Source organism: Myotis daubentonii, chromosome 5 (assembly GCF_963259705.1).
Source record: "Myotis daubentonii chromosome 5, mMyoDau2.1, whole genome shotgun sequence".
NCBI lineage: Eukaryota > Metazoa > Chordata > Mammalia > Chiroptera > Vespertilionidae > Myotis > Myotis daubentonii.
In genome coordinates, this window is record NC_081844.1 from 18,815,484 (window position 1) to 18,839,040 (window position 23,557).

Genomic DNA, 23,557 nt, shown 5'->3' on the forward strand with positions numbered 1-23,557 from the left:
GATCGGCCCTGCTCTGTGCATGACAGGGGGGAGCTCCCCAACCCACTGATTGGCCCTGCTCTGTGTGTGACAGGGTACGGAGCCCCAACTCCCCTGATGGGCCCTGCTCTGTGCGTGACAGGGTGCAGCGCCCCAACCCCCTGATTGGCCCTGCTCTGTGGGTGACAGGGGGAGGCGCCCCAACCCCCTGATCCGCCCTGCTCTGTGCATGACAGGGGGGAGCTCCCCAACCCACTGATTGGCCCTGCTCTGTGTGTGACAGGGTACAGAGCCCCAACTCCCCTGATGGGCCCTGCTCTGTGCGTGACAGGGGGCAGTGCCCCAACCCCCTGATCAGCCGGCTCTGTATGTGACAGGGGTGGCGCCACAACCCCCTGATCTGCCCTGCTCTGTGTGTGACAGGGGGTAGCGCCGCAATCTCCCCATCAACCCTGCCTTGAGTGTGACAGGGGGCGGCGCCCCAACCCCCCAATCGGCCCTACCCTGAGCGTGACTGGGGGTGGCATCGCAACCTTCCAATCTGCCCTGCTCTGTGCATGACAGGGGGCGGCGCCCCAACTCCCCAATCGGCCCTGCTCTGAGCCCGACCAGGGGCTGCGGGGCAGGCACCTAGGGATTGGGCCTGCCCTCTGCCACCCAGGAGCGGGCCTAAGCCAGCAGGTCGTTATCTCCCGAGGGGTCCCAGACTGTGAGAGGGCACAAGTGGGGCTGAGGGACACCCCCCTCCCCGCCAAGTGCACAAATTTTTGTGCACCGGCCCTCTAGTGTGTGTGTGTGTGTGTATGTGTGTGTGTGTGTGTGTGTGTGTGTGTGTATGTATTTACTATTATTATTATTGAGAGAGGAAAGGAGAGGGAGAGAGAGTGAAACATTACCAATGAAAGACACATCAATTGGCTGCCTATTACATACCCCTACTGGGCAGGAAATTGAACCAGCAACCTTTTGGTTTATGAAACAACACTCATCCAACTGAGCCACACAGTCCAGGGCAAGCAAGGTCTTTTTATTACCACACAGAAATGGCTGGCCTGGGGCCCCAGAGATAGACCAGCCTCAGTCCCTGCCCTCTGGCCAGGAAAGGCAAGGTATCTTCGACCCATTTACAGGTGAGAAAAACAGGAGCAAAGCAAGAATGGACTTGAATAGGCAGAAGCGAGATCCCTGCCCCACTCTGAGACTGGCCAGTGTGTCTGCCAAATTTCAGATAGCCCTTCACCCAAGCAATGCTGAGAAGGTCCTTCTGGTAGGAAAGGGCTTGGGGGAGGGGCCAAGATGGGTAATACTAACACTGTTGGCTGGTGATGGGAGCACAAGACCCAGTGTAGATGCCTTACCAGTGCTCCCTTTCTACCCCCAAGCTTGTACCTGGTACCCATCAGAAAACAGGTCTCACTGAGTTGGGGGAGGAATCTGGGAGGCAGAGTGGCTGGACATGGATCTCCCCATTTCCTGAGTCACACGACTCACCCAGAGTCGCAATCTAGGAGGCTGGGTCAAGGTGCCAGGTTGCCCTTCTGGCCGGTCCACAGCTCTCGGAGCTCTACATGGCACCCCAGGTCCCGCAGGGCTGCCTTGGCCACGTCCTCACAATCTTGGTGAGCAACACGGGCCTGCACAATGAGTGCTTCAGCCCCCAGGTCCAGGATGAGCTGTGAGAAGGCCTGGCTGCGGGCCACTAGGTTTCGGATCAGCATGCAGGCCTGTTTCTAGAAAGGAGAGAAGATGAAGGCTGTAGGCTGATGCTTAAAGTCCCAAGGTAGGATCCACTCCGATCTTGGGGTTATCCTCATTACACAATGATGACCACAGCCATTATTCGATGGGTGCTATGCTATGACTCATCAGGCCAGATGCATCCCTTCACTTCATCTTCTCCACAGCCCAAGGCAAAGCTAATCTATTTCCCAGGGTGCCCAAAGGTTCAGCAGGTGGGGCTGATCGCTCAGGTATGGATCTTTAGTCTCACAGAGAGTCTGGCAGGGGCCCCAAAGGAAGAGGGCAGCAAGAGAAAGGAAAGAGGGGGTGTGCACAGAGCCCATCTGTCAATTACATTGGTACTCCTTCAGTATATCCTGCATTATCTGCCATGTGTGGGTACCTAGAAGCACCCCAATAAGGCTTCCACCACCAGTGGATGAGTAGGTGAAGTGTGGGGACTTCTGGCCAGGGTGGTCAGAAAAGGACAAGGTAATGGGCCAGCCAAAGGCATGATGTCCTGGAAGGGCCAGGAGAGCAAGGCCCTATAGGAACCACAGCCTGGGGCATCTAAGGATCATGAGGCCCCAGTGCTGGGGTGCATGTGAGAGGTGGGAGAACCAGGGACTGCAAGAAGAAGCGTGGGTTTCAGGCCACAGTGTACGCATAGCTCCGTGTATAGTTCAGCCCTGAAGACTCCCCAGTGAGGCGGGGAGAACCATCCCAAATCCAAGCAGAGCCCCATCTGCTCTCCCCCATTCCTTCCTCCTCCCCAGATTCCTACAAAGAGCCTAAAAGAAAATATCAAACACAGAATAAAGGAGCAGGGACAGTATACTCTGGAGGCTGGCATGTAGCTGCAGAACTCTAGGAGCTCGGAAGGAATAGGAACCTATAAGGCTTGGGCCATGATGGGAATGGGGACAGGGACAGAGACTAGGAGGGCCTGTCTGGCCCCCCTTCTGCATGCGGGCTTCTGCCTCTCCTACGTCCTTACCCACCTGCACACCAGCCTCCTTCGGGTGTGCCTTCATCGCCTCCAGTGCAGCCAAAGCACCACCGCCCTCTACAATAATCCGGCTGTTCTCGGGCTTGCGCAGGGCCAGGACACACAGGGCTGCACAGCTCTGCTCGCATACCTGCAGGATGGGTCACAGGAATGGCTGAGACCAGGCCAACAGACCCCCAGGTGAGTGTCCCAAGACCCCACTTGAACAGATCACTATCAGTTTAGGTGTGTACCGGACCAGCAATAGCAGGAACACTATCAAGGTGACAAAAACATCAACCAAGCTCTTCTGTCCCACTTCCCGCTCTGTTTACCCTGGCTCTCACTCACCAGGCCCCCCTCCACCCTAACCTTGCCTGATCCCACCCCTTGCCCACCCCCATTCTCCCTGCCCCTACCCCTCCCTCATCTCTAGTTGAGGAAATGGAATGAGCATCACACAGATATAGTGACTGAGCTGGGATTCCAGATCCACTGCCCACCTCATGAGCCCCTTGGAGGTACCTGGGGGTTGGCCAGGTGCCGGGTCATGGCAGCCACAATGGACTCTGTCCCACCTGCACGGACAATGGCATCCTTCACATCATCATTGCCTGCAATGGCCCTCAGGGCACTCAGCACTTGCTTCACAAGGTCCTATATGGAGAGCACAAGGGGGTCACACCCTGGTGCAGCCAGCCCCCCTCCCATCTGCACCAGGTGCTAACTGCTAAGTTGCTGTATTGTGGGAGGGGGTCGAGGGTAGGTTTGGGGCTGTTCAGCAGTCTGAACAACAGCTAGTGCTGCCCTGGGGCACAGAGGCGGCATGTGACAGCTGGGTTGCTATTCATTGTATAGAGAAGGCAGGGGAAGTAGACCTTGTTGTTCCAATGACTTTTCCCCCACCCCCCACAGAGGAAGCATTGGCTCAGGTCAGCAATCAGAATACCAGGTCTCCTTGGCCTTGGCTGCAGGCCCAGGGTGGGCAGTGATTGACTTGACCGGCTGCTGTCACTGGCCAGGTCAGGATCCCTAGGCTTAGGCTGGACATGTGGTGAGGGGGTTAAGTCACTGTTACATGAATTAATGAGGGTCAGGGGTGCTTGACCTGTTGTTATACAGAGAGAAAAGCCCAGGAAGTGAGGGGTAGGCCTCATTCAAGCATCACACAGCTGAGCTGAGGTCTGGGTTAGCCCTGGTGACACCCACTCCTGTCCCTCCTACTCCTGGAAGAAAATATAAAGATACTAGAGAACAGTAAGAAAGAGTGGGATGGGTTTGTCTGCCCCAAAACTTTAGTTCCCTCCTATGGGTCAATGAGGAGTAGAAACACATTTTGGTTTTGGAATCAGCACACGGGCCAGGCGTGTCCTCACACAGGCTTGTATGGCTGGCAGGAGCCCAAAGGGACAAGTTCCCTGAGAGGCTGGAGACTTCCCCAGGCATGGAGAAAAATGTCAGGTTGAAATCAGGGTGAGGGGACGTTGCACTTTAAGACAGCTCTGGATGCCCACCTGATGGTTGTTGCAGTTGGCCAACAGGGCCACCAGGATGCCAAGGCCCCCCAGGTCTACGACCTCTTGACAGAACTCGTTGCGAACAGTCAGGTGGGACAGAGTGCTGCAGAGCTCACTCAGGACGCTGGGGTTGTCAGGGAACGCTGCGGAGAGGGAGGCAGAGGAACTGTGGGGATGAGGAAGGAGCAGAGGACCAGCCACAGCTCCGAGCCAGCAGTCCTGGTTCGAATCCTGCTCCACCCTCTGCCTGGCAAGGTGGCTTCCTAAACCAGGAGAGCCCCAGTGAACACCATGGGCAGTATGGACCTGCAGTGCCCCCTGCTGGCAATTGAGGAAGACACTGGATGCCCTGCTCCCCCCCACCTCTTCACCATGCCCCAGCTAAATACCAGACCAACTGATGGTAATACCTAAAAAAAGAAAATCATAATAATGCCATAATAAAACATCCGAGACTATTTTTATGATTTTGGGGTAGAAATGACCTTTCTAAGTATAACAGGAAACCCAGAAACCACAGAGAGACATACAGAGTTGACAGGGCAGAACTGAACAGTTGTGAAGACCAAGCTCAGAGGCACAGGGAGGAGGCTGCACTGCCTCTCCTGGGGAAGGGGTGGAGAGCCATAATCTATGCAGAGTTAATGTGATAGTCAGTTCGTGTGCCCCAGGGACTCCATGGGCGCTAATCTGATGTGCCATCAAGGTGTTCTCTAGACATAGTGCTATCCATCTGCCTTTAAGTGAAGGAGTGGACCCTGGATGGTCTAATCAGCTGAAGACCTTACCAGAGAAACTGAGGTCTTCCGAGGAGGAAAAAGCACCCCTGTGGAGTGTGGTGTCAGTTCCTGCCCCACGGATTTGACTCGAAAGCCCCACATTAGCCAACTCCTTGCAATAACTCTTTATACCCACATATCCTACTGGTTGTGTCTCTCTGGTAGAACCCTGACAAAAATGAGCTCCTGTAAATAAACAAGAAAATGCAAATGATCCCTCAGAAAAGCAGCCTGACTTCCAAGATGATCAAGATCTGTTTCCACCCTCTCCAAGGGTTTGGAGGGGAGACTGAGGCAGGCCCATCTCTCTGGCAGACAAGGCAAGAGCCAGTGGGGAAAGGGAACTCATTCTTCTAGCACCTTCAGTACACCAGACCTGTCAGGCCTTTTTTGGTGGATGCAGTGGATGGGAGCTGGTGCTTTGAGGTCTGAATGTCAGTGTTACAAGCTCCCATGACGGGCTCATGGTTACCCTGGAGTCAGGAACACATATGTGCACAAGAATTTGTGGCCAAGTGTGAACCAAAGTGTGAACTGCTACCTGGGACCAGCCATAGTGAATGCCTGCAATACTTCCCCCATCTTTGGGAAACACCCTTGTTTTCCCTTTGGGGAGATATTCCCCACTCTCAATCTCGTTGGACAGAGCTGAGTCCCCTCCCCAAATGGCTTTAGATATGTCCACAGGACTTGGTCCTGGCCAATGATTGCTGGCTCTCCTGGAACAACTAGGAGTCAGGATACTGCTCCATAAGGGCTACCATGCAGGTAGGATGAAGCCAAGGGAGGCAAGTGGAGCCTAGAGCCAGCCATGCCTATGCCTGAAGTAGCTCTAGGCCCTGACTCTAACTCTTACCACACCTGTTCCTACCTTTGGCAGCCTCGATGAGCACCTTCAAGCCTCCGTTCTCCTGCACGATCAGCTTTGCGTGGTCGTGGGCATTGCCGAAGGGCACACGAATGTCATCATCAAAAGTCATGATGCGGAGGGCCCAAGAGGCCTCCCTGACCACATCAGCAGAGCGGCTGTGCCTGACGATGGCACCAGTTAATAGGGGCAGCACACCAGCCTTCACCAGACTCTGCCGATTCTGCTCATGTTTCAGGCAGGCATGGCGTATGCAGCGGATCCCAGAGCAAATCAGATCAGCTGCATCGGCATTCTGGTCCAGAGTGGTCACTAGCAGCTTTAGGCCCTGGGTGTCCAAGAGGTCGGGCTGGCCATTGATCAGTGCTGATAGGGCATTGAGGGCCTGGAGCAGAAGTCCCTGGTCACCCGCTGCAGCCAGCTTCCAGGCAGCAAGTAGAATGGGGTAGGCACCCTTCTGAGCTGCCAGAAAGCGGCAGGCCTTGTGCTGCTTGCATTGCTCACAAAAGCGGGTAAGTTGTGCTGACACCTCCTGGGGGTAATAGCAGGCCACGGACTCCTGAAGGTCTTCCAGGATCTAGAAAACATGGGAGAAACCTCAGTGTCAATTCAGCCCAAGGAGGGCCATAGTGACAGTGCTGTACCCCTGAGGTCTGGACCTACACTGGAAGTTCTGTGGGGCCAGTTCCAGCCAAGTCAGCTTCTATGCCTGTGCATTTAGGAGCCTTGAGTTTCATAGGCCACATAGAAGTCAAGGTTCAGGCCTCTCAGTGTCCTTGCCAAGGAGCCACACATACAAGTGCAGATGTTTTAAACATCCCAGCCCTGGCTGCCACTGCATGTGAGGTCCCAAGCAAAACAAACTGTCCAACTAAACTCAGTCAACCCAGTAGAATCATAAGAAACCATGAAATGGCTGTTGTTTGGGGTTGCTTCTTATGCAGCCATAACTAACTGATACACCCTCCAATGGCCAGCTCTCCAAAAAAGGTGAAAGCCATCTTCGCTAGGCCTGCTCTCTCTCATTTACTCCACAAATATTTACTGAGCATCTGCCAAATAAAACCATACTGTACACACAGCTGATTCACTCAAATTTAACTCTAAGCACCTGGGGGGAAATAATAATGAAAGAAAACAATCTGAACAGGACAGACAATCTAGCTGCAATTCAACTCTATGACCTCAGTGCCTGCCTGAACAGGAGCCTTAAGACAAACCCATACACGCCTGTCAAAATGACTGTCATCAATAAATCAACAAACAAGTGTTGGTGAGGATGTGGAGAAAAGGGAACCCTTCTGCACTGCTGGTGGGAATGCAGATTGGTGGAGCACTGTGAAAAGCAGTATGGAGTTACCTCAAAAAAATAAAAATAGAACTGCCTTATGACCTAGCAATAACACTTTTGGGAATTTACCTGAAGAAACCTGAAACAATAATTGGAAAGAATTTATGGACCCTCATGTTCAATGCAACATTATTTACAACAGCCAAGATTTGGAAGTAGCCCGAGTGCCCATCAGTAGATGAATGAATAAAAAAGCTGTGGTACAACATGGTCGGTGTGCCTCAGTGGTTGAGGGTTGACCTATCAACCAAGAGGTCACAGTTTGATTCCCAGTCAGGGCACATGCCCAGGTTGTGGCCTCAGTCCCCAGTAGGGGGCATGCAGGAGGCAGCCAATCAATGGTTCTCTCTCATCATTGATGTCTCTCTTTCTCCCTCTCCCTTCTTCTCTGAAATCAAGAAAAACACACACACACACACACACACACACACACACACACACACGGGCAGTGATGGTGAACCTCTGACATGCGTGTAAGAGGTGACACGCGAACTCATTTTTTTGGTTGATTTTTCTTTGTTAAATGGCATTTAAATATCCTATACTAATACAAGACAGACATGCAAATTGACCGTACTTTCACTACACCTTAAGCCATGCCCACCAGCCAATCAGGGTGACTATATGCAAATTAACCCAACTGAGATGGCAGCTGGCAGCCACGGAGCTGGAGCAAGCTGGAGGCTTGCTTGCTCCAGTGATGGAGGAAGCCAAGCTTCCCCGCCTGCCGAGCCCCAGCTCTGAGCTCCACTGAAAGCAACAAAGTTTCAATTATAGAACGTAAACAAACCCCAGATACCTGCTCTCGGCCAGCCATGGCCACGGAGCTGGAGCGAGCAGGACTGGGTTGCCCCTGGCGATGGAGGAAGCCAAGCTTTCAGCAGGCCTCCACTAAAGGCAACAAAGTTTCAATTATAGAAGGTAAATAAATCCCAGAATAAAAAAGAAAAAAAGAAAAAAAGGAGAGGCTGGGAGCTTACGTCACCAGGGTGCTTGGCCAGCCTGAAAACGGCCTTCAGCCCCTCACCCAGGCTGGCCAAACCTCCATGGAGTGAGGGTCCCCATTGGGGTGGACATCCTCCGAGGGGTCCCACACTGCAAGAGGGCATAGGCCAGGCTGAGGGACCCCCCCGCCCTAGCCGAGTGCACAAATTTTTGTGCACCGGGCCTTTAGTATAAAATAAATATCAAAAATATACATCTTTGTTTTACTATGGTTGCAAATACCAAAAAAATTTCTATATGTGACACAGCACCAGAGTTAAGTTAGGGTTTTTCAAAATGCTGACACGCCAAGCTCAAAAGGTTCGCCATCACTGCACTAGAGGCCTGGTGCACGAAATTCATGCACGGGGAGGGGGTTGTCACTCAGCTCAGCCTGCACCCTCTCCAATCTGGGACCCCTCGAGGAATGTCCGACTGGGATCAGGCCTAAACGGGAAGTCAGACATCACTCTGACAGTCCAGGACTGCTGGCTCCCAACCGCTCATTTGCCTGCCTGCCTGATTGCCCCTAACCACTTCTGCCTGGCAGCCTGATCACCCGCTAACCCCTCCCCTGCCAGCTTGATCGATGCCTAACTGCTCCCCTGCCGGCCTGATTGCCCCTAACTGCCCTCCCCTGCAGGCCTGATCACCCCTAAGTGTCCTCTCCTGCTGACCCAGTCGCCCCTAACTTCCCTCCCCTGCAGGCCTGGTCACCCCCAACTGCCCTCCCTTCCCTACAGGCCTGGGCCCTCCCAACTGCCCTCCCATGCAGGCCCGGTCACCCCTAACTGCCCTCCTGTGCTGGCCTGATTGCCCACAACTGCTCTCCCCTGCAGGCCCAGTCATCCCCCACTACCCTCCCCTGCCAGCCATCTTGTGTCCACATGGGGGCAGCCATCTTGTGTGTTGGAGCGATGGTCAATTTGCATATTACCTCTTTATTAGATAGGATATTAAAAAAAAAAGGCTGTGGTACAGCCCTGGCCAATGTGGCTCAGTTGGTTGGGTGTCGTCATCTGCACCATAGGGTTGCCAGTATGACTCTGGGTCAGGGCACATGCCTGGGTTGTAGGCTCGATCCCTGGTATCGGCATGCAGGACCCAGCTCATCAATGCTATGCTCTCACATGGATTTTTTTTTCTCTTTTTCCCACTCCCTTACTCTCTCTCCACCAAAAATCAATAAAAATATTTTTTAAAGAGCCTCGGCTAGCTATGTTGGTTGAGAGTCGTCTCAAGCAGCAAAAAGTCACTGGTTAGATTCCCAGTCAGGGCACAGGACTGGATTAAGAGCTTGATCCCCAGTAGGTGGCCTGCAGGAGACAGCTTATAGATATTTCTCGCTCTCTCTCTTTCTCTCTCTCTCCTTCTCCCTTCCATTCTCTCTAAAATCAATAAAAAAAACATTTAAAAACAGTATTTTTAGGTTCTAGTCAAGATGGCAGTGTAGGTAAATGTGGTACTTGCCTCCTCCCACACCACGTCAAAATTACAACCACAGAACAACAACTAGTATATTCAGAACTGTCTGAAATCTGGCTGAATAGAAGTCCTACAACTAGGGAATTAAAGAAGAAGCCAAAAAGATAAATACCACATGATCTCACTCATTTGCGGAATATAAAGAACATTATAAACTGATGAACAAAAATAGATACAGCCAAACCGGTTTGGCTCAGTGGATAGAGCGTTGGCCTGCGGACTGAGGGGTCCCGGGTTTGATTCCAGTCAAGGGCATGTGCCTGGGTTGAGGGCACATCCCCAGTGGGGGTGTGCAGGAGGCAGCTGATCAATGTTTCTCTTTCATCTATGTTTCTAACTCTATCCCTCTCCCTTCCTCTCTGTAAAAAATCAATAAAATATATTTTTTTAAAAAAACAGATACAAAAGCATAGAACAGACTGTCAAACTACAGCAGGAAGGCAGGTGAGGGTTGGTGGCAGGGGTAAGAGATCAACTGAAGGACTTGTATAAATGCATGTAAGCATAACCAATGGACTCAAGACACTGGAGGGGGGGGGAGGTGAGGGCATGTGCTGGGGGCTAAGGGAGGCCGGGGGGAGGTCAATGGGGGGAAAAAGGAGACATATGTACTACTATTTGTAATACTTTAAACAATAAAATAAAATTTAAAAAAAAGAAGAAGTCACATCAAGATTGGTAGGAGGGGCAGAGATGTGGGGTGGACATGTGGGGCACAGGTGCAGAACCAGCTGGCCCCACACCCACGTGTAGTGGTTTAAAATTGGAAGGGATTATCTCGGCTGTGGAGCTTTCCCTATTGGATAGGAGCAAGGGGTCTCAACCTCACACCAGGCCCCCCAGCCCAGGGTTCCAGTGCTATGAAGAGAAATCCCCATATTTTGGGGCTGTCAAAACCAGCAGGGCCTGTCTGGTGTGGCTCAGTGGTTGAGTGTCTGCCTATGAACCAGGAGGTCATGGTTTGATTCCGATCAGGGCATATGTCCGGGTTACAGGCTCCATCCCCAGTCAGGGATGTACAGGAGGCATCCGATCAATGATTCTCTCTCATTGATGTTTCTATCTCTCCTTCCCTCTCCCTTCCTCTCTGAAATCAATAATAAATAAATAAATAAAAATTTTAAACCAGCAGGGATTGTAGCTGAGTTACATGGAGGTTGCTGTAGACCTAGGCAGTTCCTCTTAAAGGGACCCCACACAGGGTAGCAGCTTGAAAGAAACCAGGGACATACAGGGAGGAACTAACTTGTCTGGAATCAGGGCAAGAGCTGCAGGGGCAGCTACCCCCAGACAGAAGTGCTGGCAGAGGCCACTGTTTCTTTGCGAGCCCTCCCCGCCACAGGGCTAACAGGCATTTTCTTTTCCTCTCTTCTCTGACTAAATATAGAATAACTGCAATACTAGTATTATGTGTTCTCAATGGCAATTGTGTCATATGCTTTTCAAGTTTCTTGTAGGGTTCCTGCTAAATGCCACAACCTCAGTTTTTGTTTTTTGTAGTAAAATATACATAAAATCTACCATCTTAACCATTTCTTATTACACAGTTGAGTGGCATTAAGTACATTCACATCATTGGGCAGACATCACCACCATCCATGTCCAGAAATTATCTTCCCAAACTGAAACTGTCTCCCTTAAACACTAACTCCCCATACTCACCTCCGCTAGCCATAGCCATTGGCACCCACCATTCTACTTTCTGTCTCTATGAATTTGACTACTTGTGGAACTTCGTGTAATGGAATTTTGCAGTATTTGTCCTTTTGTGTCTGGCTTATTTCACAGAGCATAAAGTCAAGCATTTTTCATGCATCAGAACCACAACACACAAGCAGAGCTCAATGGTGCCATGGTATGTGAGAAGGGTTTGGTTAAGTTGTAAGGTGAGAACAAGGCTAGGAGATTCGAACCCCAATGTGTGTGGCACCACTCACAGGAAAGGGTGAGAAGGAAGCTGGTAGGATGTATAGGACAGGGACTTTCAGATTTTACTATAAATGCTTGAGTATTGCTTGAATTTTTTATATTTGTTTATTGATTTCAGAGAGGGAGGGAGAGATAGAAACATCAGTGATGAGAGAATCATTGATCGGCTGCCTCCTGTATGCCCCACACTGGGGATCGAGCCCGCAACCCAGGCATGTGCCCTTGACCAGAATCGAACCTGGGACCCTTCAGTCTACAAGCCGACGCTCTATCCACTGAGCCAAACCAGCTAGAGTTGCTTGACTTTTTTATGCCAAGAGCATATTCACATTCTTCTTCTGTAATGAAGACTAAAACTTTAAAACTGAAATTAAGAATAATAAAAGAGCAAAGGCTACAAACAAACTAGTTTCCTACACTGCTAGTAGTAGACCTCCAAGCCATTCTCTGAGCTTGGCTTCCCCAGGAGAAGGACCTGGGTCTGGGTCCCAGCTCGGCTCCTCAATGGCTGTGACCATAGGTGAGTCACTTATTCTTGGGAAGCCTCATATTCCTGATCAACAAAATGGGCTAATCACAGATTGAGTTTTAACCATTTAGCACAATGCTGAGCACTTCAAGAGTACTCGATGACTGCTAGAGATCACTGTTACTGAGATCCTTCATATAGAAAGGGCATCTACAAATCAATAAGAAAAAACGATAAACCACCAAATAGAAAAACTGCCAGAAGACAAGCTCATTTTAAAATACACTCATCCTTACTAGCAAAGTCAAAAGAAAACAAGATGATTTTCACATAACCTCTATAAGGCAGGAGATGGTGAGGACTCTGAGGAAGGGAGAAATAATAAGCACCTTGCCCTAGTCAGAGCTGGGATCACACCCAGGGCTGCTCCTCCAACTTCTTTTATCACTACACTCCCTTGCTGCCAGGAGAGTCATTTTACTCTCTTTGGATCTCAATTTCACCATCTGAAAAATGGAAATAATAATCCCAACCTTACAGGTGTCTTTGGGAGAATAACTGAGATAGCACAAAGAAAGCACCTTGCACAGAACTGAGTCCACACCCTGTTCTCAATAAACATTAGAACCTTCTGTTGTTTTACAACAGCTTACTACTGTTTGATGGATGACCTTAAGGAAAAGACTTAACCACTGTAAGCTATACCTTTCTTGTTTGGGTTGCTGGAGAGCCGGGGCAGGCTCTGAGTCTCCATTTCCCAATCAGTAATTCAGGAAGAATACCGCCTACTCTACAGGCCAGTTTAAGTGCTAAGGGGAAAGGCTGTAATGTTCTGGTAAAGTCATAGATGACAGCCTTACTATGATCCCACTCTCTCTGAGCAAACTTGGTGGTTGGAAAGCTAAAAAGGGGCTCCTCCATGGTGCCCTCCACCCCCAAGAGACCCTCAGACATGGACTCAGGGAGCCCTAGATGCAAACTCAGGCCCACCTGCAAACGCTGGGCATTCCCTGACCTTCAGAGCCTATATGTGCTGAGTGGAAACCAGGGAAAAAGTGCTTCTGACAGACTATTACAAGGTGACGTGTATGGGAACAGGCATGTAAGGTCAGCCCTGCCCACATGGGCCACTCCCTCCTACCTGCAGGATGTCGTGTATAGGCTCCTGAAGTCCATCTGCAGAGACTTTGGGTGCCATCTTTATAATGTTGCTCAGTTCGACCCCTGCAGAAGTGAGGAAACAAGTGACAGCCATCATCCCGATGGGCCTGCCAGGATCACACCTCATGTCCCTTCTGTTGATCACCCTGACTCAGGAGGACTTCTGGGAGTTGTTTGGCCCAGCCAGGTGTTGCTCAGTGGTAGAGCATCGACCTATGAACCAGAAGGTTCGATTCCCAGTCAGGGCGCATGCCTGGGCACTCAATTCCCAGTGTGCGAGGCAGCCCATCAATGATTCTTTCTTATCATTGATGTTTCTATCTCTCTCTCCCTCTCCCATCCTCTCTGAAATCAATTTTAAAAAGTATTAAACAAAACGGGTTGTTTGTAGTGGTGTGGCTGGGAGGTTGGAGAACCTATAAGCCACTGTAGGGAGCTCTCCCACCCCAGGACAGGCCACAGTGGGAAGCGAGGGTCATTTGACAAAGGGTGAGTCAGTGAGCTGGAAAATGAACGCCGGCTCTATCACTTCAGATTAAAAGTTGGACTTCCCATTGGCCAAACCCAGTGAGATGCCAGAGGGCAAGGGAGACCAGGTATTCAGCCTCAGAGGTCAGAGGCTGGTGTCCTGGGCACAGAGTGGGATATAGTCACTGGATAATGGCTGGAGGACTACCCATAAGTATCCTTCCAGTGAGGGCAGGGATATAGCCAGGGTGAGGAATAATAGGAGTCCCAAGGGAGAAGGCTGTGGGATCCCCTCCCCTCTTAGCCCACCAGGCAGAATGTGCCTCTCGCTGCAGTGATGGCATGCAGCCTCACTACTGTTCTACTCCCATTGGCTGGACAGGGCTGAGGAGTAAAGACCCACCCCCTTCGCCTCGCACCTCCATATGGACATGGCTGCTAAGTCTGGGCCAAACAACTCTTTTTGAAACCACTCCCCTCTGTGGCCTGGTCTGAGCATGACACCTGTTTCTACAGGTAGGTGACTGACACCCGCTTATGCCTTCTTGAGCTCAAGCCAGGATGTGGGGAGGCAGGTGGCCGTTTCTTGGGACCTGGTCAGGAAAAGTCTCTTCACTCAAGTGACAATTTAAATGAGACCCACCTGGAAGTACCCAGCCCTGCAGATGTCTGGGAAAGGCCCAGGCAAGTAGAGGGTAGGTGCCGGGAGGTGAGAGCAGGTAGGCAGCCTGCCCAGGTCAGAAAATGGAGAGGGTACACAGCCCAGGGCTGCCATGTCAGGTGAGGTGGGGCCACAGCAGGACAGCACTCTCACACGTTAAGAGCAGTGGACCAGAGGGGACTGTCAGGCAAAGAGCTGGATCAGTGTTGTGACTGAGCCATACCACCCTACCTTGTGATTCAAACTGCTCCACAGCCTCTGTCACTGCTTCCTCTGGCCCCATCTCAAACTCCTCGATGTTCTCACGAACAGCTGCATCAAAGGTCTCCTGGGTGATGCGCTTGGTGGCCATCTTCATCCCTTCCTCATGGGCTGTAGGCACCCAACAGATGCTCCTGAGCTGAGAAGTTAAGGTGAGAAGAAAGCTTCTTTGAGGGCAGTTGGGAACCTGGCCAGCATTTAAGGAGTATCTACTGGGGCTGCAGCCATACGTACATCTGGAAAAATTTTTACGACCTGGATCACAGCATAGGGTGATATCTCAACACCCCTAGAACTTCTAAAAGTGCAGAATAGGGGAGGTATTACTATCTATCTATATAATAAAAGCCTAAGTACTGTTACAGCGGAACAACCAGAATGACCGGTCGTTATGATGTGCATTGACCACCAGGGGGCAGACGTTCAATGCAAGAGCTTCCCCCTGGTGGTCAGTGCACTCCCACAGGGGGAGCACAGCTCAGCCAGAAGCCAGGCTCACGGCTGGCGAATGCAGCGGCAGTGGCAAGAGCCTCTCCTGCATCCACGGCAGCGCTAAGGAGCAGGAGCCAAGCAGTTAGGAGCAAGGGGTCCCAGACTATGAGAGGGATGTCCTACTGCTGACTTAGGCCCGCCCTAAGCCGGCAGGCAGACATCCCCTGAGGGCTGTTGGACTGCAAGAGGGCGCAGGCCAGGCTGAGGGACCCCACTCCAGTGCATGAATTTTGTGGACCAGTCTTCTAGTACTTTATAAGAAAGGGGGAATGTTGCCCTGACCAGTGTGGCTCAGCTATTTGGAGTGTTGTCCTGAGCACCATAGGGTTACAAGTTAGATTCCACGTCAGGGCATGTACCCAGGTTGCAGGTTCCATCTTGGTCAGCGCCTTCATGCTGGGGAACATACAGGAGGCAACCCATCGATGTTTCTCTCTCTCCTTCTCCCTTCTGCTCTTTCTAAAATCAATAAAAACATGTACTTCGGTGGATTAAAAAAAATTTTTTAAGAAAGGGGGAATGTTAATGCATGTCCTTATAATAAAAAATAGTAACAATAAGTGTAAAACAGTAGCTTACTAATATTATATCAAAGGATTATCCTATATAATAAAAGCCTAATATGCAAATTGACTGAATGGTGGAACGACAGGTCACTATGACACGCACTGACCACCAGGGGGCAGACGCTCAATGAAGGAGCTGCCCCCTGGTGGTCAGTGTGCTCCTACAGGGGGAGGGCCACTCAGCCAGAAGCCGGGCTCATGGCTGGGAAGAGCAGTGGCGGTGGTAGGAGGGCAACGCTAAGGAGCAGCGAGCAGGAGGGCAGTAAGGAGCGAGGGGTCCCAGACTGCAAGAGGGATCCCAGACTGCAAGAGGGCACAGGCCTGCCTGAGGGACCGCCCCCGCCCCTGCATGAATTTCATGCACTGAGCCTCTAGTATTATATAAAATAGTAAAATAGTATTGTCATATGTAATTATATATAATAATATAATTGTATATAAGATTATAATGTTATATATTAGAAAATATGCTGGTATAACTATATATTACTTTATTATAGTTATGTCTTATATAATCATATAAGGCAATCCTGTATAATAAAAGCGTAGTATGCAAATTGTCCCCTCGACTGGGGGTTTGACCAGGGGGCAGGGCCAGCCAGGGGAAGGGAGAGAGGCCCTGGAGGTGGCAGGCGGCTGGGGGAAGGGAGGGAGGCCCCGGCGTGGGTTGGGGGGGTGGGGGTGGGGCGGGGAAGGAAGGGAGTACCCAGCTGACAGCCAGCAGCCGCTAGGGACCCTACCAGTGCACCAATTTCGTGCACTGGGCCTCTAGTATTTTTATAATAATATACTGTTATTATAATAAGATTTTTAAATAAAAATTAATAATGTAAATAAACAAAGAGGAAGACTAAATAAAAAACTAACAGAAATACTTACTTGAAAAGAGAGGCAGAGAAAAGGGTGCTGAGGACAGGACTAGAAGCTGGATTGTTCTCTCTGAATTTACCTTGTCTTACAGGTTTGAATTTGGAACCCATGTAAATGTTTTATGTGGTTAGAAAAAGAAATAAACCAATAAAAATAAAAATAAAAGCAATCCTAAAAAAGCAAGAATAAAATGAAGCCCACAAATCTAAGAGTGTATGTGTACTGATCAGACCACTTCATCTGATTTTAAAACACAGTGATATGACCGTACATTCTTTATTAGTATACTAGAGGCCTGGTGCACAAAACTTTGTGCACTGGGGGGGGGGGGGGGGGTTCCTCAGCCCGGCCTGTGCCCTCTCGCAGTCTGGGACACCTCGGGAGATAACGACCTGCTGGCTTAGGCCTGCTCCCGGGTGGCAGAGGGCAGGCCCAATCCCTAGGTGCAGCCCCTGGTTGGGCTCAGAGCAGGGCCGATTGGGGGGGTGGGGCACCGCCCCCTGTCACACTCAAGGCAGAGTCGATGGGAAGGTTGAGGCGCCACCCCCTGTCACACACAGAGCAGGGCCCATCAGGGGGTTAGGGCGCTGCCCCCTGTCACGCACAGAGCAGGGCCCATCAGGGGGTTGGGGAGCTTCCCCCTGTCATGTACAGAGCAGGGCCGATCAGGGGGTTGAGGAGCTCCCCCCTGTCACTCACAGAGTAGGGCTGATAGGGGAGTTGGGGCACCTCCCCCTGTCACACACAGAGCAGGGCGGATCAGGGGGTTGGGGCGCCGCCCTCTATCACCCACAGAGCAGGGCCAATCAGGGGGTTGGGGCACCACCACTGTCACACTCCGGGCAGGGCCGATGGGGAGGTTATGGCTCTACCCCATCACACACAGAGCAGGGCCCGTGGGGGGTGGGGGGTTGGGGTGCCGCCCTCTATCACCCACGGAGCAGGGCTGATCAGGGGGTTGGGGCGCCGCCACTGTCACACTCAGGGGAGGGCCGATGGGGAGGTTATGGCTCTACCCCATCACACACAGAGCAGGGCCCGTGGGGGCGGGGGGTTGGGGTGCCGCCCTCTATCACCCACGGAGCAGGGCTGATCAGGGGGTTGGGGCGCCGCCACTGTCACACTCAGGGGAGGGCCGATGGAGAGGTTATGGCTCTACCCCATCACACACAGAGCAGGGCCCGTGGGCTGGGGGGGGGGGGGTGCCGTACCCTGTCACACACAGAGCCGCAGGGCGATCAGTGGGTTGGGGAGCTCCTCCCTATCAGGCACAGAGCAGGGCTGATCAGGGGGTTGGGGCGCCGCATCCTGTCACACACAGAGCTGCAGGGCGATCAGGAGGTTGGGGAGCTCCCCCCTATCAGGCACAGAGCAGGGCTGATCAGGGGGTTGGGGCGCCTTCCCCTGTCACGAACAGAGCAGGGCGGATAGGGAGGTTGTGGCCCCGCCCCCTGTCACACACAGAGCCGCAGGGCGATCAGGGGGTTTGGGCGCTGTCCCCTGTCACGCTGATCCTGGTGCCGGGAGGCCTCGCGGCTCCGCTGATCCCGGTGCTGGGAGGCATATTACCCTTTTACTATATAGGATAGAGGCCTGGTGCACGGGTGGGTGCCGGCTGGTTTGCCCTGAAGGGTGTCCTGGATCAGGGTGGGGGTCCCCACTGGGGTGCCTGGCCTACCTGGGTGAGGGGCTGAGGGCTGTTTTCAGGCTGGGGGTGACTGAAGCTCCCAACTGCTCCTTTTTTTCTTTTTTTTAATTCTGGGCCAGCTTTAGCTCTGGCTCCAGCTCTGAGGCCTGTGCTGCTGAAAGCAGGTATCTGGTTTGTTTGGGTTCTATAATCGAAACACTATCAACTTCAGCTCTGAGATCCCGGCGGGCTGAAAGCAGGTTTCTGGAGTTTTGTTTAGCTTCTATATTTGTAACAATGTTTCAAACTGCAAGCTCAGAGGCCAGCAAGGCAGGCGGGGAACGTTGGTTTCCTCGGTCACTGAAGCAAGCAAGCCTCATGTTAGCTTCAAGCCGCCTGGCTGCCGGCCGCCATCTTGGCTGGCAGTTAATTTGCATATCTCCCTGATTAGCCAATGGGAAGGGTAGCGGATGTACGGCTAATTACCATGTTTCTCTTTTATTAGATAGGATATGCTAAGGATAATATAAAATACAAAAGAAAATCTACATTATTAATGTTATTATGAAACTATTGTAGGTGTAGCAAATAAGTAATAAGGGTTATGTCATTAGGTGCCAGCAAAAAAGAAAAAAGATTCTAAAATAAGAAAATCAAAGAAGTAAAAACTCAGAATTTTTACATTTGAACTGGAAGTATCAATACAAACTTATGATATATATTCTTTTAAGTAAACAACCCCTCTCCATTTATATAGTTATATCAACAGGAAATGCCTAGAGGAAATGACACCACAGCAGCAATAAGCACTCCAAACACAACTGTGGTCTCAAACTATCATAACCAAGACTCCTGGAGAAATGGCTGATTCCAGTTCTGGACAGGAAATAAGCCAGGGGTAGCAGGAGCATCTTTTGAGAGCAGAATGTAAGGAAGCTTCTAAAGAAGTCATGTCTGTGCTCACTTCAGCAGCACATACACTAAAATTGGAATGATACAGAGAAGATTAGCATGGCTCCTGCACAAGGATGACACGCAAATTTGTCAAGCATTCCATATTTTAAAAAAATAAAATAAAGAAGTCATGGCAAAGGACATGAGAGCAAACCCTAAGTGGCGCCCACTAGCTAAAGATGAGACAAGTGAGCATTAAAAAAAAAAGTCCTGGCCAGTGTACTCAATGGTTAGAGCATCAGCCTACTCACCAGAGGGTCTCAGATTCAATTCCCTGTCAAGGGGGCGTACCTCTCTCTCACATAAATGTTTCTCTCTTTCTTTCTCTCTTTCTCTCTCTCCTCACCCCCTCCCTTTCACTCTAAAAAAATCAATGGAAAAAATACCCTCACTCCTCAGGTGAGGATTAAAAAATAACAATAATAAAATGTTAAAAGCCCAACGGATATCAAAATCAAAATCTGTGCATTCATAATAGTACTAAAACAAACCCAACCCATTCTCCTGTAAACTGGCAAGAATTCAGCATTTATCCTGCTTCCCTCATACAAGTGGGTACCAAGTTATAGAGGATGAAGGAAAGTTCTGCCTTATAACTGAATCTCAGCTAGTTGACCGAACAGAACAGATCTAGACAATGATCCCTGAAGGCTGCAAAACTGAGGTGTAAAACTGATGAGGAACCTGACATCAGGTGCACAGTATATGTGTCCACTGTATGATTTCATATCAAAAGAAAAACCTAACACCACCTACCTCCTGCCCAGACAAAATGCACCTGTGAAGTCATCCTGCCAAAACCTGACCTGAATCTGACCATGCATCCAGTGGAACTCTGTGCAATGACAGAGTGTTATATATCTGTGCAGTCCATGTGGGATTGAACAGGTGAAATGTAGCTAGTGCAACTGAGAAATTGAACGTGTACCTTTACTTATTTGTAATAAATAGCCTTAGGTGATGCGGGGCTGCCTTATTAAACAGCACAGCTCTAGATCTAACAGTCCCTGATCAAATTCCTCGATTGCCTTAATACGGTCTTTTAAAACAATTTGTTTCTGATCACAGGTCCAATCTAGAATCACACAACGCAGAAAGTGTGTTAGGAGGACAAAGATATAGGGGTAGTAGGACAATGGTACTGGATTGTGGCAAAAATCCAAGGGCAAATTGGGCTCTGTGGAAACAGGCCACCCTAGCCCATGCTCCTTTTTGTGGAGGTGGCACAAGATGTGAATATTCCATCTATGTTTGCGCAGACACGCCAGCAGGGAGGAGGACAGGCTCTGGAGCCGGCGGGGGGTAGCACTCAAATCCCAAGCCCTCCACTTAACCTCATTCTTCAATTCCCTCATGGGTGATAGAGGGATAAATGCAGAATCTACCTCATAGGGCGATAGTGAAAATTCAATCAGTTCTTGAAAAGCACTTAGAACAGGATCTGGCACAGAGTAAGAGCTTAATAAATGTTACTTATTAGTCCCTTTCCTTTGTTGCCTAAGAGGTAATGTAGCCAATTTATTTGTGGAAGTAGGGAGTGGAAGGGCATCAAACAGCCCACCCTGTTTCCCTCCCTTGCAGACAGTCCCCACTCCTTCTGCCCCAGAACAAGTAGTCTGTTCAGGGGTTGCTAAAGTCAAAAATGAAGGAAAACAATAAGGATTTTCTGTTTTTGAGATAGTTTCTCAATGGGAATTCCAGGCTGGTGATGGTGGGGTGTTCCATGGCCAGCTCCAAGGAACCAGAAACTTCCACAATGGTGCCTGCCACTCCTGGCTCTGCCATTTGACATTGCTTCCATCACACTGGCCATGCTTCAGACCCTGCGGTGAGTAGCCACCCTGTCACAAAGGCACAGTTGAGAAAGGGAATACACACTGCCCTGGCCAGGTAGGTCAGCTGGTTAAAGCATCGTTCCGAGATTAGGGGTTCGATCCCCAATCAGGGCGCATATAAGAATCAATCAATTAATGCATAAATAAGTGGGACAACAAATTGATGTTTCTCTCTCTCCTTTCTTTCTCTCTAAAATCAATTTTAAAAGGGGTGGGTGGGTGGAGGAAGAATGCATACTTTACAGACAAGGAATCTGAATCTTAGAGAGGGAAGAACCCACCAGAGGTCATACAGGCAATAAAAGGCTTGGCCATCATGCTCTCTATCCTGCCCCATTAACATCTTTCCTTCACCTGGTCCTCTAGTCTAAGGAACTTCTAATATAGGAGAGGTACATGGGAATTACATAAGTTACCGAAAGTCGCCAAAACCGGTTGGCTCAGTGGATAGAGCGTCGGCCTGCGGACTGAAGGGTCCCAGGTTCGATTCCGGTCAAGGGCATGTACCTGGGTTGCGGGCACATCCCCAGTGGGAGATGTGCAGGAGGCAGCTGATCGATGTTTCTCTCTCATCGACGTTTCTAACTCTCTATCTCTCTCCCTTCCTCTCTGTAAAAAATCAATAAAATATATTTTAAAAAAAAAAAGTTACCGAAAGTCAAAGTTAAGTCAGGGGCCTCCTACATGTTGTTTGACAGAACTTGGCTGACCAGAGGTGCAAGTAGACCACAAGGAGCCTCTGGAACAAAAATATTCCTGCAAAGACTGATTAATACCTACTCACCCATACCTTATCATTTAGCCAACCATAAAAGAAAAACAAACCACAGAATATACCTTGTAAGGGTTAAAGTTAATCCCATTTTTCCACTCTTTATTTCCCCAAACCAGTAATTTTCCATAGAAGCTACAAACATATACTAGTAAGCTCAACCTCTGGAGACAGTTGTGGGTCTCTCTTCCTTCTCTTTTAAGGAGAATCCACCACCCTGCCTGTGGAGTAGCTCTTCTTGCTTGTCCTCTCTGCTCAATAAAATTGCTTCTACTCTAACCTCTTGTCTGGCTCGTATCCTGAATTATTTCTTGTGCGAAGCTAAGAACCCTCTTGGCTCGGGTACCCTTTAGGAACTTGCCCCTCCGGCATCTCCACCAGCTCTTCCAGGCCACCTCCCCCTGGGAGCCTTTCCAAGCTACTCAGATAGAGCCTGTGCCCTCTGACCTTGCTGTACATCCCCCACCCCACCTCACCCCACGAACCTCCCTCTGCCCAGCCCTGAGCTGGGAGATCAGTGTCTGGCTCTGGGACCATCTCTGAGATCCTTCCGGATCTCCTAGGTCCCGCACCAGGCTGGGTGGGGAACAAATGTCTCAATCTAGAACGAATGAGAAAGATGGTGCCTGAGGATGGTCATCTGAGAGTCACCTGGAAAAGCCAGGGCCAAGAGAGGGTCCAAGGTGTTGTGGGGGAAGGAAGAGAAACAGCAAGATCCCATCTGACAGCCAGAGCTCTGCTCAAGAGCATGGTACATGGAAACATCAGAGACTTTGAATGATGCCTCATCTTCCTCCACCCTTTACACCCACCTTTATTCAGGCACTATCCTTGCCAATGGGTGGCCTGGCCTGCTTCCTCCCAGCCACACCCTCAGCATCTCCACAAAGAGACCACCTTCTTACCTGATCAAAATCCTAAAGTGGTGTCCCAACCCCCTGAAAACAAAACGCAGTGTCTTTACCAGCTCTTTTCCTACCTAGACCTCCTCACCTGTGCCTTCCTGCCTCTTTCTCATTCTTCCCAGCTATCCAAGGGACATCCTTCATAATCACTCTGGTTAGCAGCCCCCGTCTCCTTTCGCATCTCTTTTATTATTTGAATATTATCTCTATCAAGAGCAACACGGTTCATTTATTTATTTGCTTGTACGGTCTAGCCTCCTCCCCAATGAAACTTAATCTCCATGAAAGCTCGGCCCAATCCGTTTTATTCTTCACCTTTTTCTCACTGTCTAGGACGGAGCCGGGTACGCAGCCGGCACTCCGTACAGCGGCCAGAACCCGCGGAGGCCAGGGGAGGGGGCAGTTTTGTCCCTCGGCGGCTTCTGTAAGAGTCATTCCCCAAAACCAAGTCCTCAAGGACTGTCCACCGTCACCAGCCCGACCCTGCGGCGCCCACTCCCCGCCCCGCGCGCGAGGGGTCCCGGCGGCTGCAGTCTCTCACCCTGTCTCCGCGGCCACGTGGGAAAGGTGGGGCTCGCGTCTGTCACCGGCGGCACCGCCTCTGGCCCCTTCTGGCCGCCGTCAGCGCGCAGGCTCACTGGCGCCGCCTCGCCTCGGCCTTCCCAGCTAAGCGACCCGCACCCAGATGGACCCAGGTGACTGCGAGCGCAAGTAAAGCCAAACAGGCGAACAGGTGTGCGGCGGCGGTGTCTCTGCCGCTTTTCCCAGGCCGCTCTCCGTCATCGGCGTCCCCTACAAGGAAGTTTTTCGCCTTCGGAGCCTGCGCCCTGAAGAAGCAGGTAGCGCGCCGGTACGGGAGGGCGCGGCAGTGGCCACCTGCGCTTGCGCACCAGGGCGCGGGGTGGACCTGCGCCTGC

At 50.8% G+C, this 23,557-nt stretch overlaps 1 protein-coding gene and 1 non-coding gene across 2 annotated transcripts; one reads left to right on the forward strand and one right to left on the reverse strand.

Annotated features, from left to right (window-relative positions):
- Positions 1-985: 985 nt before the first annotated feature.
- On the reverse strand, positions 986-23,527 carry ARMC6 (armadillo repeat containing 6). The gene is made up of 8 exons (XM_059696126.1): positions 23,182-23,527; positions 14,590-14,758; positions 13,210-13,292; positions 5,854-6,427; positions 4,201-4,346; positions 3,212-3,343; positions 2,700-2,837; positions 986-1,709 (listed from the first exon to the last, which is right to left on the reverse strand). The coding sequence occupies exons 2-8, from the start codon at positions 14,714-14,716 to the stop codon at positions 1,497-1,499; spliced, it is 1,413 nt and encodes a 470-aa protein (XP_059552109.1). The 5' UTR covers positions 14,717-14,758; positions 23,182-23,527; the 3' UTR covers positions 986-1,496.
- On the forward strand, positions 19,131-19,237 carry LOC132236203 (U6 spliceosomal RNA). The gene has a single exon (XR_009453170.1). It is a non-coding gene; the product is annotated as a U6 spliceosomal RNA (small nuclear RNA).
- Positions 23,528-23,557: the final 30 nt, after the last annotated feature.

Coding starts and splice junctions, on each gene's coding strand:
- ARMC6 (XM_059696126.1), bottom strand. CDS start 14,716: ATGAAGATGGCCACCAAGCGCATCACCCAGGAGACCTTTGATGCAGCT. Junction 13,293..14,589: donor GGAGCAGTTTGAATCACAAG/GTAGGGTGGTAT, acceptor TCACTTCTGCAG/GGGTCGAACTGAGCAACATT. Junction 6,428..13,209: donor CTATACACGACATCCTGCAG/GTAGGAGGGAGT, acceptor CATGTTTTCTAG/ATCCTGGAAGACCTTCAGGA.